At 43.0% G+C, this 15,955-nt stretch overlaps 1 protein-coding gene across 2 annotated transcripts in view; it reads right to left on the bottom strand.

Annotated features, from left to right (window-relative positions):
• Positions 1-15,955, bottom strand: part of SNAP25 (synaptosome associated protein 25) — a 61,723-nt gene that overhangs the window by 13,055 nt on the left and 32,713 nt on the right. For both annotated transcript variants that reach the window (XM_005486826.4, XM_005486825.3), the window contains exons 2-4: positions 15,571-15,705; positions 14,900-14,941; positions 6,715-6,763 (exon numbers count right to left, since the gene is read on the bottom strand). In XM_005486826.4, coding sequence (XP_005486883.1) covers positions 6,715-6,763; positions 14,900-14,941; positions 15,571-15,642 — 163 coding nt within the window. In that variant the 5' untranslated portion in view covers positions 15,643-15,705. The remainder of the gene's footprint in view (positions 1-6,714; positions 6,764-14,899; positions 14,942-15,570; positions 15,706-15,955) is intronic.

The following is a 15,955-nucleotide window of genomic DNA, read 5'->3' on the forward strand; positions in this document are numbered from 1 at the left end:
AGATACTACCCAGAATCAAAAAGGTACTTGGAGTGGCATTTCAATCCATTAAAAATTGTAACTGTACCTAACAAGGAAAAGTAAAGCAGTCCCAGTAAAATACAAACACGTCCCTAGTCCCCATATGGAATAGAAAAACACTGAATTAGACTGTAGAGGAAGGAACTAAGAGCACTGGTTATAGAAGGAATTTAATGTCATCCCTGATGTTAACTGAGTCCTCTCCAGAAAAATAAAAGAGGAAGAAAATTTTAGAAGAAAAATCATATGCATATTGATGTCAGTAAAAACTTCCTCTTAACTTCATTGAGAACATGAAGATTCCTAATTTCTTACTCGGGTTTTTAATAACAATTGAGGTTTAGCTTTTCAAGGCTTTCTGGGGGGTTTAGATGACCATTTCCCATTAAAATTAATTTTATTTAATTAATTTTAATAGGAAACAGGGACCTTAGTCCTCGAGGGGCTAGAAAATCCTAGGCTAAATTATTCAAGCTTGAATAGTTCAAGTATTGAACTTGTACTCTTTGTTTAATTCTTGCATGACACTGGACTTTGAGAAGGAGAGGTGCCATGTCAGTATAGTGAGATTCATCTGCCTTTCTGCTGTCAGTTCTCATCCTCCTCAGCTGGATGGGCCTCTCTCCTGGTCCCACGGGAGTTATTGTTCCCAAATCCAAGGATATATTTAGAGGATCAGAGTCACTTGGCAGTGCCCTCTAAAGGGGCACACACTGTGTAAGAAAGGATTGGGAAACAGAGAAGGAAACCTGAGAGAGGGGCTGTACAAGATCAGCCAGATAAACTGCTCAGCTGAGCCAGAAAAGCAAGGTTGGATTGTCTCAATGCACGTGTAATGCAGGCTTCAGCAGAAGCTTTGGTTGGTGTCTGTAGGCACAGATTGTCACTCTCATCAGAAATGTGAGTCTGTGGCAGAAGGGGACAGCCCTCCCTGTGCTCCTGCTCCGGGGCTGGGCAATGCTTGCTCCGGCTCTGGGGAGCAGCTGTGGCACTGTGAGCTGCCTTTGGTGCTGCTTCATGCAGCGGGATGGGATTTGCTGCACTTCTGTCTCAGGCTCCCAGCTCCTGCTTCCAAGCGCTGCAGAGCCCCTTGGCAGCTAAGGAACGGCTGGACCCACATGTGCATTTTGACTCTGGGGAACATGGCAGGCATTTGATCTTTCTTCCACTGATTTTCCTGCTAGTGCTTCTCTAACCTGGTCTGTCCAGTAGCAAAAGCCGGGTTCACCCTGCATGGGTCAGTCCTAGATCTGGTGCCACTGGTAGCTCTCAGTGGAAGCAATTCTCCTTGCCCAGATGCACATTCTCTAAATCCATGTATGCAACAGGTCCTTTTGAACTGTCTTTACCTGTTCTCTGTTCTGCCTCAATAAATGAGTGCTTATTGAACAGTATATTTGACATAACTCGAAGACTTCCATTTTAACTACAGTCCTCATTAGAAGCTTGTCTTTATTTATCCTACCTCAGGATTTGTGTTTGATGCCTGGACTATTGCTGAATAGGAAAGGGAGCCACAACTCATTTATCTTCCATTAAAGCAAACCTCATCAGTATAAAAAAACCCCATGTCATATTTGCAGCCCAGAAGTCTAGACAGCTGGCTGCTAAAACCTAAAACCACTTGCTAGTTGTTAACGTCGTGGGCTGGATTGTTAACTGGTTTGAGTCAGCATAGTTATGCTGGCTTTGTGGAGCCATGCCAATTTATACCTGTCAAAGATCTGATCCCACAAGCAAGGAATTAGATTCATGAGTCTAACCACAATTATTGAGGCATAAATATTATAGTGGAATTAACTTAATGGGGTCACTCTGGATTTGTTTTGGTATAACTGCTATTAAACTGTGGCCCAGAATGAATCACTGCCGGTAGGAAATCAGAAGGCAATCGAGAGGTTAATTTAATGTCTGTTTCCATAGATCTTCCCTATTCCAATGTTCTGTGCTGTATTAAAGGTTTTAGGGAAGACAGTTTGTTGGCATACATTGCCATGAACCTACGCAAATTCACGCCTACAAGAGATAATGTCTTTTGTCTTCCATTTAGAGAAGCCCTTCAAGGTCAGAGTTTGAACATCTTTTGACAGTTTGTTGCAATATTATTTGAATAAGCTGCACCTATATGTTTATGTATGATATATGATATATACCTAAGAGAAGTGATGTTGTCTGGAAGCAGAATACACATCAGAGGTATATTTCATTGTGATTTCCTTCATTTGTTTTCCCCTCTGGAAAATGCTGCAACTCTTTTTGTATCTTGATGTCCGAGAATATCACTTTCATTTCAAGGTAGTGACCATAAATCTTCTTCCAGATCTCACAGCAAACAAATGGCCTATCTTAAGGCACAAACAAATAGATTTTTACCTGTATCATTATACTTGTGAATTACTTCTGTAAGGTAACTGGGGGAACACAAGCTAGTCCTGTTAGTTTTATCATAGCATTGTGACCATTTGCCAGCGGGTCTTTGCCAGGATCTCCTGTACCATCCTGGCAATTCCCCATCCTGTGACTGATCTAGGGAAGTGGCTGGGGCAGGGAAGCTGTAGCAAGGGCATCTCTCAGCTGCTCCTGTGGTGTCTTGAGCAAAAAAAGCTGCAAAAGCATCTTACAGGGCATTGGTAGCAAGACCAGCACAGAGCAAGTGTGGTGTTGCTTCACCTTTGCATCCTCATCTATCATTTCTAATAAATATTCCTTTGCTGATGTCCAGGATCTGGGGCCTGTGCTTGAATGTCAGCTAATGCCTGTGGAGGCTGGAACTTGCCCCTTTGTCTGGAGTATTGTGCAGCAAGCAATTTCCCCCAAGGCCAATTTTAATAAGAAAAAAAGGAAGACAACACAAAGGACATCTTAAGAACACATGGCAATCATAATTGCATACAAGAGGGTTTAATTTGAGACTCAGCAGATTAACTATTTCCAATGCTAGGCCATCATTCCATTTTCCATGAAGGAGAATCATACTGGAGTGTGGCCTGTGGGACAGCCTTTTCAGAGATCTGAGCTCTGACCTAGCTGTGCTCTGGAAGGCACTGCTGGGCACAGGCACCCGTGGAACAAAGCTGGAAGGGAGAGCTGTGAGCCCACGTGGAGCTCTGCTAAAAATAACAGGAGACAAAAGCACAACCTGCTTTGTGGGGCTTCATCTGTCTTCTGTTCTGTGCTACGATTTCAGCATAATTAATACCATCTTCCCTGGGAAAACTGCAGTAGCCGTTAGCCCCTTTTATTTTGCTAATTAGCCATAACATACACAACTGCCAAACCCACAGCTCCTGCAAAAGCAGTGGAGGTCAGCTCTCATGTGTGCCAGTGCTTTTGTTTGTGGGATTGCCCAGTTATTTCCAAGTTTTATCTCCTTTATAAGCTTGATCTGGAGTAAGATCTGATAGGTAGATTAATCTGCTCCCCATGTTCCCCAGCAATGCTGTTTGTGCATTCATGGTGCAAGGAGAAAATTCCAATTGCATTGACATTTTCTTTGTCTCTTATCAAAGTTGTGGCTATTCCTCTGTCTTGGATGAAAAATTACTGCGCTGCTGCTGTTGTTATTGGAAGAGTTTTTCCCCTGCACCTCATTTGGAATACAAGAACAAAATTTTCTGTAATAAACTGCATGAGGACATCACCACACAAAAAATGTCTTTGAAGGTCCAAATCATTAACCCTGCTATGATGTCCAGTGATGGGAGTTTCCTATGGACGAACAGTTACCAGCCTGGAACCTTTTCTGTGTTAACACTTCAGGTTTACCTTCATATCTTCACTTAGTACTATTAGTTTCATTTCTACTGTTTGCTTTTACCCAAAATACATCCAGATATTAACATTTTTCTAAGTTAGCATGTTTTAAAGAGGCAGAGGAATTGCCATTGCTCAATAATCCTTTGCAGCATTTATTTTTCCATGTAAAATACAAGTATTTTAGTTTAAAGGGTTATATATATATTTATATTTATATGATTAATTAAGGGAGCTTTACTCAAGGCCAGATTAAAAAAATGTAAGCATTATGGATGCACATGGTCTGGGAATGACTTTCTTAGTGATGGGAAAAAACCCAGCAAGGAAAATCTAAACTTCTGGCTCCTTCCTGTGGGCTCCCCAGGGGAAGAGCTGTGTTCAGCTGGTTTGGGTGACAATACCCGACCCAAAAAATGGTAACTTGGTGTTGCAGAGGGGCTACTCAGGTCCCCATTCTTCAGAGGACACTGGAAGAGCCTCTAGCTTTCATGGGAGTGCATCCTCTGTAACCTGCTGTGCAGCCAGCTGTGCTAAACCTTTGGGCAAGAGCAGCTATCCAGGCTGGCTTTGTTGTACAAATACCTGGCATTGGGAAATTACCTTGGCTTACTGCCTTTATGATCCCGGACACTTCTGCTCACTGATACCAGAAAATCAGTTCTGCTTTGCACCATTTGGGTTGAATTGGCTCAGAAAGGTTTTTCCATGTAAGGTCTGTTTAACTTCAAAACAAGCAATTTTGTAAGGAAACCTAGAAATAGAGCTTCCAGCAAGTGCAGAGATTAGATCTTCTGCCTGCCGCCCACTGGAAAGATCAATGTCATGTTTTCTGTATATTTAACACCTAATAATCTTAAGTGACTTGTGCAGTCAGCTGCAAAGAGATCACATGGCAGTGTTAGCAAATGATTTCCTTAATCTGATAATCTGCTGAGACATGCGTGAGCTGCACACATTGCACTAATTACAGAGGGTTCAAAGTCATCATTAGTGTATTTTGCCCAGTAGTGCAAGTCCTTTATCACTAAAATGAAATAAAAAAAAAATTAGCAATTATTACACCTACATATGGTTAAATGGAGAAAATTAAACATTTAGCATAGTACAAGGTTACAATATTTTCAGGGTTGGTTACATTATTTGGCTGTTTTCCTTGAGAAACCCACACTGTATAGTCATAAGCTAAATTTAGTGAACCACTTAAGGCATGACCATAACCAATTTAAAGAGGCTTCAAGACCTTCTGAGTCTTTGCTGGAGGTATTGACTAGCTGCATCTGTGATTGTACAACAAGCATTGCAGGTTTCACTCTCAATAAGGGTTTAATACTGAGCTCCCTGGACTCCAGGGAGATGAGTGTGTCCAGTCTCAGCTCCTTAGCTCTCTCACATTGTCCTTCCTGTCATGGCTACAGAGTGAATCACTCAGAAAACTTCTGAATACAGGGCTTTATCAATAGTAGAATTTCAAAATAATAATTAAAAACCCAACAAAATTCAGCATTAAAATAAAAAAAAACTCCCTAGCAGTCTGTGGAAATAGAGCAGTTAGGGAACAGAAACATACATAGGAGCCACTAAAGTTTCTGGTACTCTGCCTGTGAATTACATTGCAAGACACACCTGGGTATTAACAGACTTTCTTTGACAATATTTGTGATTTATTACAACCGTATAATCCACTGCTGAAACAAAACACATTATTTAGACAGGTGCCATATCTGTTTCAACATAAGTAATTTCTGATTTTCTGTATTTGGTGATAGTTTTTCTACTGCCATTATTTTTTGAAGACAACTATATGTTCTCTGTGATATTTTTCTTGTCAAGACAAATCGATGTGACAAAATTTGGTTAAATTTTTTTTCCCTAAATGAGGCATATGGAGGGAGAGCAATGAGACGTACATAGAAAAAAGCAAATAGAAGAAAAGACTTTCCATTTAGGTCCTGTTATTACTTTTCATTCATTATAGTGTCATAGAGGAGGGACATTAAAACTGGAAAGGTCCTGTTGTGCTCTGCAGTCCATTTCCCAAGAATTCCATACCCTGGCTTATTATCATTGTCCAGGTTTGATGAGTAACGCAGCATTGCCTCTGCAGAAGACATTTCCTAATAATAATTGTGTGTCCTGCCCCATAGTAAATAATAACAAGGGCCTTTGGGGGGCTGGTCTGATAGAGAGTAGCAGAAATTTCTGCTCTCTTGATTTATTGAAGACACCATTTTCCTGGGGCTGTGGGTCTACGGCAAATGAAGACTTATTAGTTTGATTGAGAGGGAGAGAAGGCTACCTTTTCTTTGTAATATTATGAAGGGAAAAAATGTAATTTCCTGGAATGTATTGAATATATCAGGCTCTGTCTTTGTCATTGTCATCCGCAGACAGGTAGTGTAAGTCTGAACCTCCTATATGGACAATTGTAATGAGCTGATTGTGGAATACCTTTTAAGGTTTAAATTCTGTTATTCTCACTGCCTCACTACTGTACAAAATGTAACTGAATCTTACACAAATTAAACCCATTTACCTTCTCTTGGGATGCATTTGTTGCATGTCTTTCACTTGTGATTTAAGTGGGAAAATTACTTAGCACCTGCATAAATAATGCTGGATTTTACACCTACAGAGGCAAATCTTCTTGTCATGTAGCTGGATCTTGAACCAAAGCTTGCTGAAATCAAATGGTGATTTGGTTCAGTTGAGCCTGCAGCTCTCTTTGACATTAATGGAAAGCAGATCAAAAGAAGTACAGACTTTTAGGCAGCTGTTGTACATTTTTCTCTGCTGGAGAACAAAGCTAAAGGCAAAGAGGTTTTGGGGTTCTCATGCACAACCACACGTATTTTCTGTCCCTTGTTTCCAGGGTTGCACACAGTCAGTACAGCACTTTAGAAAGGGTTATACTTCCTTACTGAAGCAATCTGAACTTACCTCCTTGCTCATCCAACATAACCAAAGTCCTGATACCAGCATCTTTACTCTACATCCCAATAGTGGTAGCAAGGTAAGGAGAGAGAGGGGGAGAAGAGAGAGAGAGAGAGAAAGAGAGATCAGTGAGGGAACACTCAGTCCTTGGTATGGGACATAGGAAGACACAAGAAAAACAGTGAAAGGAATGACAAAGGGCTGATGGCACAGTCCAAAGGCTTTATGTGCCTGGACACTGTGTGAGGAGCTAGGTACTCTCCATTGTACCATCAGTCCTTCTGGATTCACTGGGATACCGAACTTCTGCAAAAAGCACAAAGCCATGGACCTTGAGATTAAAACAAGCACTTTACACAAGAGTAATCTCTAAAAAGAGAAGGCTCATCTCCAAGTCCAGGGAAGCAGGAGAGGGGAGGATGGGGGTGTTGATATTGTAGGTGGATGTGAATCTCACAGGAGAAATTCCCAGGGAAAACAGGTATGACACAAACGTTTGGGAAGGTGGCACAGTGGTTTGTGCACAGCTCTTGCTGCTGACAGAAGTCAGAAAGCTTACCTACTTAGGAAATCCAGTTTAAAGCAGGCTAATATTTAATAGGATTAAGCCATATTTTTTGGCTCAGTGATCTAATAGATATGGGTTTGAGCCAAGTTTTAATTCAGTCAACAGACACCTTTAGCATTAATGGACTTTGAATTGAGCTTGAAGGTAGGATTTTCAAAACACCTACACACTGAATCTGCCTCTGCTCCCGGAGCTTAGTGGGAATCTTACACTGCCTTTGCTGGATACAGGGCTGGAGCAAAGCTGAGCCAGGGGTAGGGCACCTCTCACAAGTATAATTTTTATTATGTGTTATCATCATTCTGGGATATGATCAGGTGTCTCTGGTTCCTGGGTGCTGTGGTGCTCAGCTAAACCACACATCAAATTATCTCCTTTTTAATTACAAAGGGGAAACCAGCTCCATTATGCTTGGAGCAGTGATAACATCTGTGAATAATTAATGGCTTGAATGATCTCCTGACTGTTGCATGTCAATAACAGATGAAGTAAGTCCTCTGTGGCCTGACAGCTTGACAGCAGAGCTACCTGGACATGTGCAGCAGTAATTTACTTGTTGCCATGAACAGAAAGTGATCCATGCTCCTGTGAAACAGATAAAGGTGGTGGTGGTGTCGATTTTGCAGAGGGCAGGGAGATGCCCATGGTTGCACAGCTACATCAGGAACAGTAAACTAAACTCCTGACTGACCCTCTTGCTTTTCACCACTCCTGGAGGCAAGTCAAGGACCTCATGTTATCCTTCCTGCCAGCTGCCCTTCTCACTGCCCATCAGTTTTTGTGGGTGCAGTGAAGTGTCTGTGGCCATGAGCTGCCCTGCCCACGCTCACAGGGCCCTCCCAGGCTCCCACAGCCCACGCTGGCTCAGCCACAAGCCCAGCCCTGCCACACTCAGGGCTGTTTGCTTGGGCAGCTGGTGCTGCCCTGCTGTGTTTCCAGAGGATCTGCTCGGCTCAAGAGGGACATGAGATACCTCTGGCTGTGCCCTTCTCTGCCTCTCCCTGCACCCCCATTCATGTCTGCAATGTCTACATCACTGCAGAAACTGGAAAAGCATCAGATGTGTGCAGGCTGGTTTGCTGTCTCTTTGTAAAAAGTCCCTGTGTGAGTTGCCAGATGTCCAGAGAAGCCTCCTTCTTCCCCCAGGTCTGCTGCACCCTGCTGCCCTTGGGTCAGCCATCTACCAGGAGCCCACTGCTGCTCTCTCTCCCTTCAAGGTCACTGTATTTACTTGAATCCCAGCCAGCCTTCATTTTTGCAGCCTTTTGAAACTTAGGGTGCGAGGCTTATCTTAGGTTTGCCAGTTTAGAATAAAGAAACCACCTTTAATGAGCTAATGTTTTCTGTGGGGCACTAAGCACCCTGTGTCTGCTAAGCACTGCCTGTACAATAGTTTTTATTGGATCTTTTTATACTCTTGGTAACCAGGGAATTCCCCCCTCCCCCCCCCCCAGATTTGTATGTATTTTAACAAACATGGAAACTCATGCAAACACTAGAAGGCTGCTTGGGTCCTGAGTCACCTTGTGTTTCAGTAAATAGGGTGCAGTCTGACATGGGACCTTTCCAAATACTAAGCTCCAAAAATTTTTGCTGAATCAAACATAGTTGGGCTAAGAAATATTTACTGCTCTTCAACCCTCTGACCTTATTTTCCTGCTGTGTTTAACATCTAAGCAAACCACCTTTACAGAGCTAAGATGTCCAGTGATCTGAACAAGACATGTGCTGGGAGATGAGCTCAGGAACTAGACCCTATGGTTTATATTTCACATCAAATGCTTACACAGAGCAAAAGAGGTGAAATTTTCTGTTCTTTACCCAATCATCAGCGCCATTTAATTTTATCAGGCAACACTGTATCTCTTCCAAACAGCCTGCCACAGCATTAACACAAATGTGAAAATATTAAAGGGTGTGCAATGAATAAACTTGTCTGCATCTGTGGTCTAATCCAAAGCATATTGAAGCTAATAAAGAGGTGGTGACTGAAAAGGATGAGATGTGATTCAGACATCAAGTGACAATCTCCTTCTGTTCCAAATTTCTATTAAGCATTAATTTACAGCTTTTCCCCAAAAAGAATTAAATGTGTAAAATCAATCAAAAAATAAATCATGTTTGTGCATTTAAAATAGGCCCAGACTTTTCTAAAAGCTCAGTATTTCCATTATGGCTGATATCTTAGACAACAGAAACCCAAACTTCTCTGTAAGACAGAACTATTCCAAAAATGTGTTCATCATCCAGATGTCTGAGCAGGAGAGAAGCACTCTGTGTCTGATCCCCAGGGACAACAGACTGAGGCATCTCTGGAAAGTACAAGACCTCAGTTAAAGAAATCTAGGGGAAGAAATGTGTCCCACAAGAGTGTTCAGGGGGCAAACACAGGCACGTGAGTCTCAGTGGAGCAGGTGCCACCCGAGCTGGCTGTGGGGACAGTGTGTGACAGGAGGTGATGAAAGCTCTACTGTCAAGTGCCAGTCCAGAAGGACAGGTTTCACAGCCTCTGCCTCTGAGTCCTTGGTTACAGACTCACTTCACCATGGCCCAGTGACTGTGCTTGGCTCTGGCTGCTCCTGAGGGTTCAGGAAGGATTCCCACACACATCCAGTGCTCCCCAATATCAGTGATGCCCTGTGTGGGAAGCCATGAATTCATAGAACTAGTGGGGTCCATCATGTTATGAAATCGTGTGCTCAATTCCCACCTTGCCTGGGATTAGAGTGTTTCTTCCCTCCTGAGCAGTGGAGGAATCTCTTCAGACCCTCCAGTCCTTGTAGAGGCAATCCTGTATTATTTTAGCAAAACAAGGGTTCTCAGAAAAGTGAAATGCTTAGGGTAGGTCAGGCCAGAGAGATGAGAAATGCATCTTTCACAGGACCCTAGAAAGTTCATAGAGCACACGCCATTTTCATCCAGCTCTTTAATCTGTAGCACCCATCTCTTTTGAGAACAACTTCTGACTCTCCTTGTCTTCTCATTGCACTTGAGAGGAGAATTTGGACTGCTGGATTTTGCCATGGCGCAGCCAAACTCTCACATTCTTGTCCTTTATAAGAAAATGGCACAGCAAGAATTGCTAATGTTGAGGCATTAAACTGGCAGCCCTGGATTTCCTCTGTTTATCCATAATGCAGGTATTCTGCAGATGGTAAAATATATAATATATAAAATAATTTTGCGCATGAGATAACCCTTCAGGGCAGGAGGCCAACACTTCTGACTTAAAAATGTATCACATTAGGTGAAACAGACTCCGTACATTTCAGGAAAGTTTATGTCCTTCAATCTTTCAGCCAGGCTCTAATGCTTGAATAAAAGCAAATGAACAAGCAGTACTGGTTTGGATTCTGCATCATTTATATGAAGCACATGCCCAGGTTCTCCATTTGGTCACTGGCAGAGCTATTAATCAAAGAACCAGAATATATGATTTTAAATCTTTGGGCTTAATACAACTCATAGATACTTTAGTCTGTCAGTGCTACAGTGAAGCCTGGTTAACAGCATTACTGGGAACCCTTTTGGAGGCTTTAATAGACATTATTCTTAGTCTTCTGTAACAGCTTTTTAAAAAATTTTGGTTGCTTTTGCTTTGGGTTTTTTGTTTGTTTGTTTGTTTGTTTGGGATTTTTTGTTAGGGTTTCACTGAAAGCATGTCAGCAACAAAACGTTCACTAAAATTTGCCCAGCACTTTGGAGGGGAATTGCATTGCTGTATCATTTCTTGTTATTGCTGCTACAGAACCTAATTTCCCAAGATGGAAATAAAAGTGAGAAGACAATTGGACTGACTTCTCAAAGGGCTCATCAGTCCCTCCAGAAACACAGTGTGTTGGGTCCTATCCTACCAAAGGCAGCTACTCAAATTTTGGTTTAGCCTGAGTGAAGATTTTCCTAATGCTGTAAGGGGATGCTGTATCAGATAGAGAATCCAAACTCTGGAAATCACTTTCCCTGCATTTCAGGAGGTATCCTGAAAGACAAATATACACTCTCAGTTATGTGAAGAACACATAAACTTCCACTTCGATGAAGAATTTTGCTTTAATCCAGAATTAGAGTTTGTTTTGAATAAATTAATACAGACAATTATGTACCAGGACAGGCTGACATTGCTAGCAGTTCCCACAGACACTAAAGAGAACTGTCAACACCCTAAAGACAAAAATGTGGTCAAAGAAACATTTTTTAGTCATCCGTAGCAATGAATTTGCTCAGCTCCTGCTCCAGGTTCCCTGTCACGCTGTTAACGCTCCGATGTCTCCCTGATTAAAGAGGCACACGCTGCTGCTCTGCCTGGTAAGGCACATCCCAGCCCACGTGAATCTGCTATCCCCCTGGCTAGCACACACCAAGGGGGCCAATCCTGCACTGGAGGAAGAGAGGCCAGAATTGTGGATCACATTCCCTCATGCCAGATATGTGCAATTACACTGGTTAAAACACTTTTCTCAGGAGAATGCTTCCAATAGTTCAGTACTTCCAATAGGTTTAATGATATCAAAGGTAAGTTTCAAATCAGCTTTGACAAGGTTTGGGCCAAACTCTAAATTAATAGAGCACTTTTTCTTCTGTTTTTTTCAGACTAAGAGGCATTTGGCTGTGATAATAAATGTCAGGGCACCCTCACAGCTGGTAAATTGGCATTCTGTGTGTTCAGTATCCTGCATAGGGCAGCACCAGTAATCAAACATTTATAGCTCAGCATTTCACCTTCGATACTTCACTCTCATCTCACATGAGAGAAGACAGTGCTGTCTGGATTTAAATGTACAAAACAGCCCTTTTGTCTGTACAATCCTAAGTGCTTTCTTCTGAGCTTTTACCACTACTGATCTTGTTATTTTTTCCTTGCTGCTTCATAGCTATAAAACATCCTTTTTTCCCCTATACTACCACAACTGATTTTCCTTAAAGGCCATGATAGTGGCACTGGGAGATGGGAGCAAAATTCCAGCTTTTCTTCCTGCATGTGATATTCTGCATTGCATAATGTTGCCTCAGAGAAAAAAAAAGCTTGAACACAAAAAGAAGGTCAGCTACAAACTCTATTTAGTCTCACTTGTTCTGCCTCACTTCATTTTTATTTTATGTTTTGGCCCAAACATTGCAGAGCATCATCATAAAATACAGGTCTTGATAGCACTGAGTGGCTCAAAAGAGCGCTGGTCAGTGCAGATTAGCTGCACTGCCTGGACACAATGGGCACCATGGAGCAAACTGGGCTTTGGAATCTGCTATTCCAGTACGGAGCTGCCTTGGGGCAAAGCTGGGGCTGCTTTTGTAACACTTCTTGACTCCCTTCTTGTACCAGAACTGGAAAAATCAGCTTCTTGCAAATCTGGCTTATAAAACCAAGAAACAATGACATCCTTGATTTTCCTTGCCCATGTTCCCTGAGAACAGCATCGGGGCTTAGTCTCCAAACTCTGAATTGTCTTCTGGGGCAAGCAGGGCGTGTCCGCTGGGGACATGTCCCCAGGCTATGACCTGCAATTAGGTCTTAGATGGCTATGGGGCTTCCTTGGATGGACAGCACTCTCCTGGCTCAAGGATGGAGTTCAGTCAGTCTGTTTAATCCATACAAATGTACACAGTAATAATGCTTAAACATGGAGGCATCCTTTTCCTAAGAAAGGAAGAACAGATCTGCTGTGTCAAGACAACAGAGTGAAAAGAATTCTTTCTATTATTTTCTATCTCTGTCTACTAGACAGGTTCTGCTAAGTGAGGAAGCCTAATTGGATTTTGGAGGATTATTAAATCAGAGCAGTGCAAGTTCAATTTCAAATACTCTCGCCATTTGTCTTTTCGGTATAAAATCTTTCACTCCCTAAATGCTGCATTTTTTTAAAAAGTACCTAGGAAAAGAGACTGGAATAATCAACCAGCTGTTTAGGCCTCAGAAGAATTTTAAAGGTCTCCTGTAGTCACATTAGTGAAAATAATATTCAGCTCATTTTAGAAGAACTCCCTTGACTACTCAGTGCTAGTTTTAGCAGCCTCTCTATTTGGGCAGGAAGATATTGTGGTATCTGAAAAAACGCCAGGTCCAGAGACACCGAGCTCTTCCAAAGAGTGCTATAAATTCATTGGTAAATTCAGCAGTCCCAGTTCTCCTCCCACTTTGCCATTTGCTGTGATTTAGTACTGAAATTCCAGTGGCATTCACAATATGCTGGTTCAATATGTTAGGAAGACTCAGGCAGCGCACAGGCCACACAGATACGGCTCAGGAGAGGCAGGGCTGATATTTACTGATGGCTTGGCCCCGAGCAAATCACTTCCCTTTCCTGCGCCTCTCCTTCCCACTCATCATCTGCCTTGTCTATTTAGATCCCAGGCGTTTTGGGGCAGCAGGCTCTCCTGCCTTGTGCTGTGGGGGTACTCATATGAGCCTCTCTTCCTTGCTGTTGAGTAGATTTCAGCAGGAGCTGCATCCAGCACAGAGCTGACGTCAGTGGTGGTTAGGAATGGCATGTCCAGGGAACTGAGCAGCAAAAAGGGACAGATTGCTCGTGAGACAAGAGAGTGTTTTGGCTGCAAGGGGCCCTGATCTAGAGTGTTTGTGGAGGAGAAGCGATGCTGACTATGCTCAGTGACCCATCTGTCTGTCTGTACGTGGAAATTTAATTTTGTCTCCACTGGACTCCATTGATCTTCACAGTGGTGATTGATTTCAAGGCCATAAAGCCTACGGCTGGGGTTGTTCTTGTTCCTGAACCAGACCTGATGTAATTTTCTTCCCGTGTCTCTGCTGGAGACTCCTCTGGTTGTCAGGAGTACTGGGACTGTCAGTGCTGATGACCCTGATTAAAAATGTCACCAGCTCCAGCACCAGGGCTTGCATGGTGCCTGAAAATAATATGTCCTGTCAGGCAGCAGCAAAGTTTTCCATCACCTGATAGCTGAACACTCTAAACTAAACTGAGTTGAGATTTCCCAACTTCTCAACCCCTTTATTGTGGAGAAGGTGAAATACGGCCTGATTGAATTGTTTTTTTCCCTCCAGGCAGGTATTTGCTGTGAGGACCAAGCCACGATCCCCTTCCTTAGCACCATGGGAAATCAGAGAACTCCAAAGTGGTCAATCTAGGACATCTCATGAGCCTTGAAATCCTGATAAATATTTCAGAGATACACAAAGAAATAGCATTTAAATGCTGTGCTGACAAATGTTCTATAAATAGCTGCAAGTGTTTATGGAGAGGGAAGTATTTAAAGCAGACTGGGAAAATGGATCAAGGACCCTTCTCACCTTCCCCTCTTGCAGTGTTATGCCAAGGACGTGAGAGTGGTCCTGGCACAAGGCTCCCAGAGCTCTGCAGCAAACTCAGCCACTTGTCCCTGACTCCAGGTCACCTTCAGAGGCTGTTTCCTTCATTTATTTCCAGAATCCTGTCTCAATGCAGCCTCAGGTATGACCAAACCAGTGCCTTGGAAACCAGGGAACAATGTCTTGCACAGCCCTAGTGAGGGGTAGGGATGAGCAGGCACAGTGGCACGTAAAGCCATGGCCAGGCCCCAGCAATGCGAATTTAAACAAAGCCACTTCCAGTGTCAGGCTCTCCATCACTTCTGCTCGCAACGGAAGTGAAATGAAATGCAAGTCCTTACCTCTTCAACAAGCTGCAGCATTCGGCGGGTGCTCTCAAGGGACTGAAAAAAAATAGGAAAAAACACTGAGATTTGGCAAGTTACACTTTCCAGTGCTAATGTGCAGGCTCGTGCTGACAGGATGTTTTCCCTGCACTCTTTCCCTCCCCTCCAAATCAGGGCATCAGCTGGGCACTGGTGATCTCTCCATCTCCAGCTCTGTGGACTGCTAATGTAGCACACCTCGAGGCAGCTGCAGTCTCCCCTTGTCTCCCCTTGCTCACACACTGTGGCGGTGCTGCTCGGAACTACAGGTGCTCCACTTTAAAAATAACGTCTGTGGTTTTCAGCTATGACTCTTCAGAAACCTAATTGGTGACTTCTAACATTTAATAGGTTTGACAAATCGAAGGAATCCTCAGAAAATATTAAATTGCTGCCTTTTGCTCTGAGGACAGTCAAATTGATGCACAATCTAATACCTAAACCAAACTCATGATCAATAAATTCCCTAATCTGGACTGAGCACAACATTAAATTTTACCCCAGCTCATTTCATTTCCAATTCCGCTTTCAGTGCAAAGCTGATGGAAAAGAGCTCTAGAAATCCTTTGTGGGATGGACTCCTATTTCTGGCTGTGTGTTTCACACCAAGCCCAGCCCCAGGTTCCCGGTTTAGCTACTGGTCTCACTTCATCAGCGAGCTGGTCGGCACGCCGCTGCATCTCTTCCAACTCATTGCGCATATCCGCGTCTTCCGCCATTTTAGCTGTGGGGGTGTTTGGGGACGCTGCGGATCAGGATTTGCACTCAGCTGCTTTGTGAGCCTGGAAGACAGCAAAAGGAAGAGAAACAGTGCAGTTAGGAGCCACGCTTAAACATCAGTCCCACAAAAGCACTTTTATTACATCCCTGTCCTCACCCAAAATCTCATTTGGCATAGCAATGTAAAGAGTAAATCCTTCCTTTTGTCTTAGCCTTTCAAATGCAATTCATACAGAAGCTGGACACTCAGGAGATGCTATCTGCTGCCAGAAACAATCTTTAAACTCATTCATTCTTCTTTAGAATTGAAAG

Source organism: Zonotrichia albicollis, chromosome 3 (genome assembly GCF_047830755.1).
Source record: "Zonotrichia albicollis isolate bZonAlb1 chromosome 3, bZonAlb1.hap1, whole genome shotgun sequence".
In the NCBI taxonomy this organism is placed as follows: domain Eukaryota; kingdom Metazoa; phylum Chordata; class Aves; order Passeriformes; family Passerellidae; genus Zonotrichia; species Zonotrichia albicollis.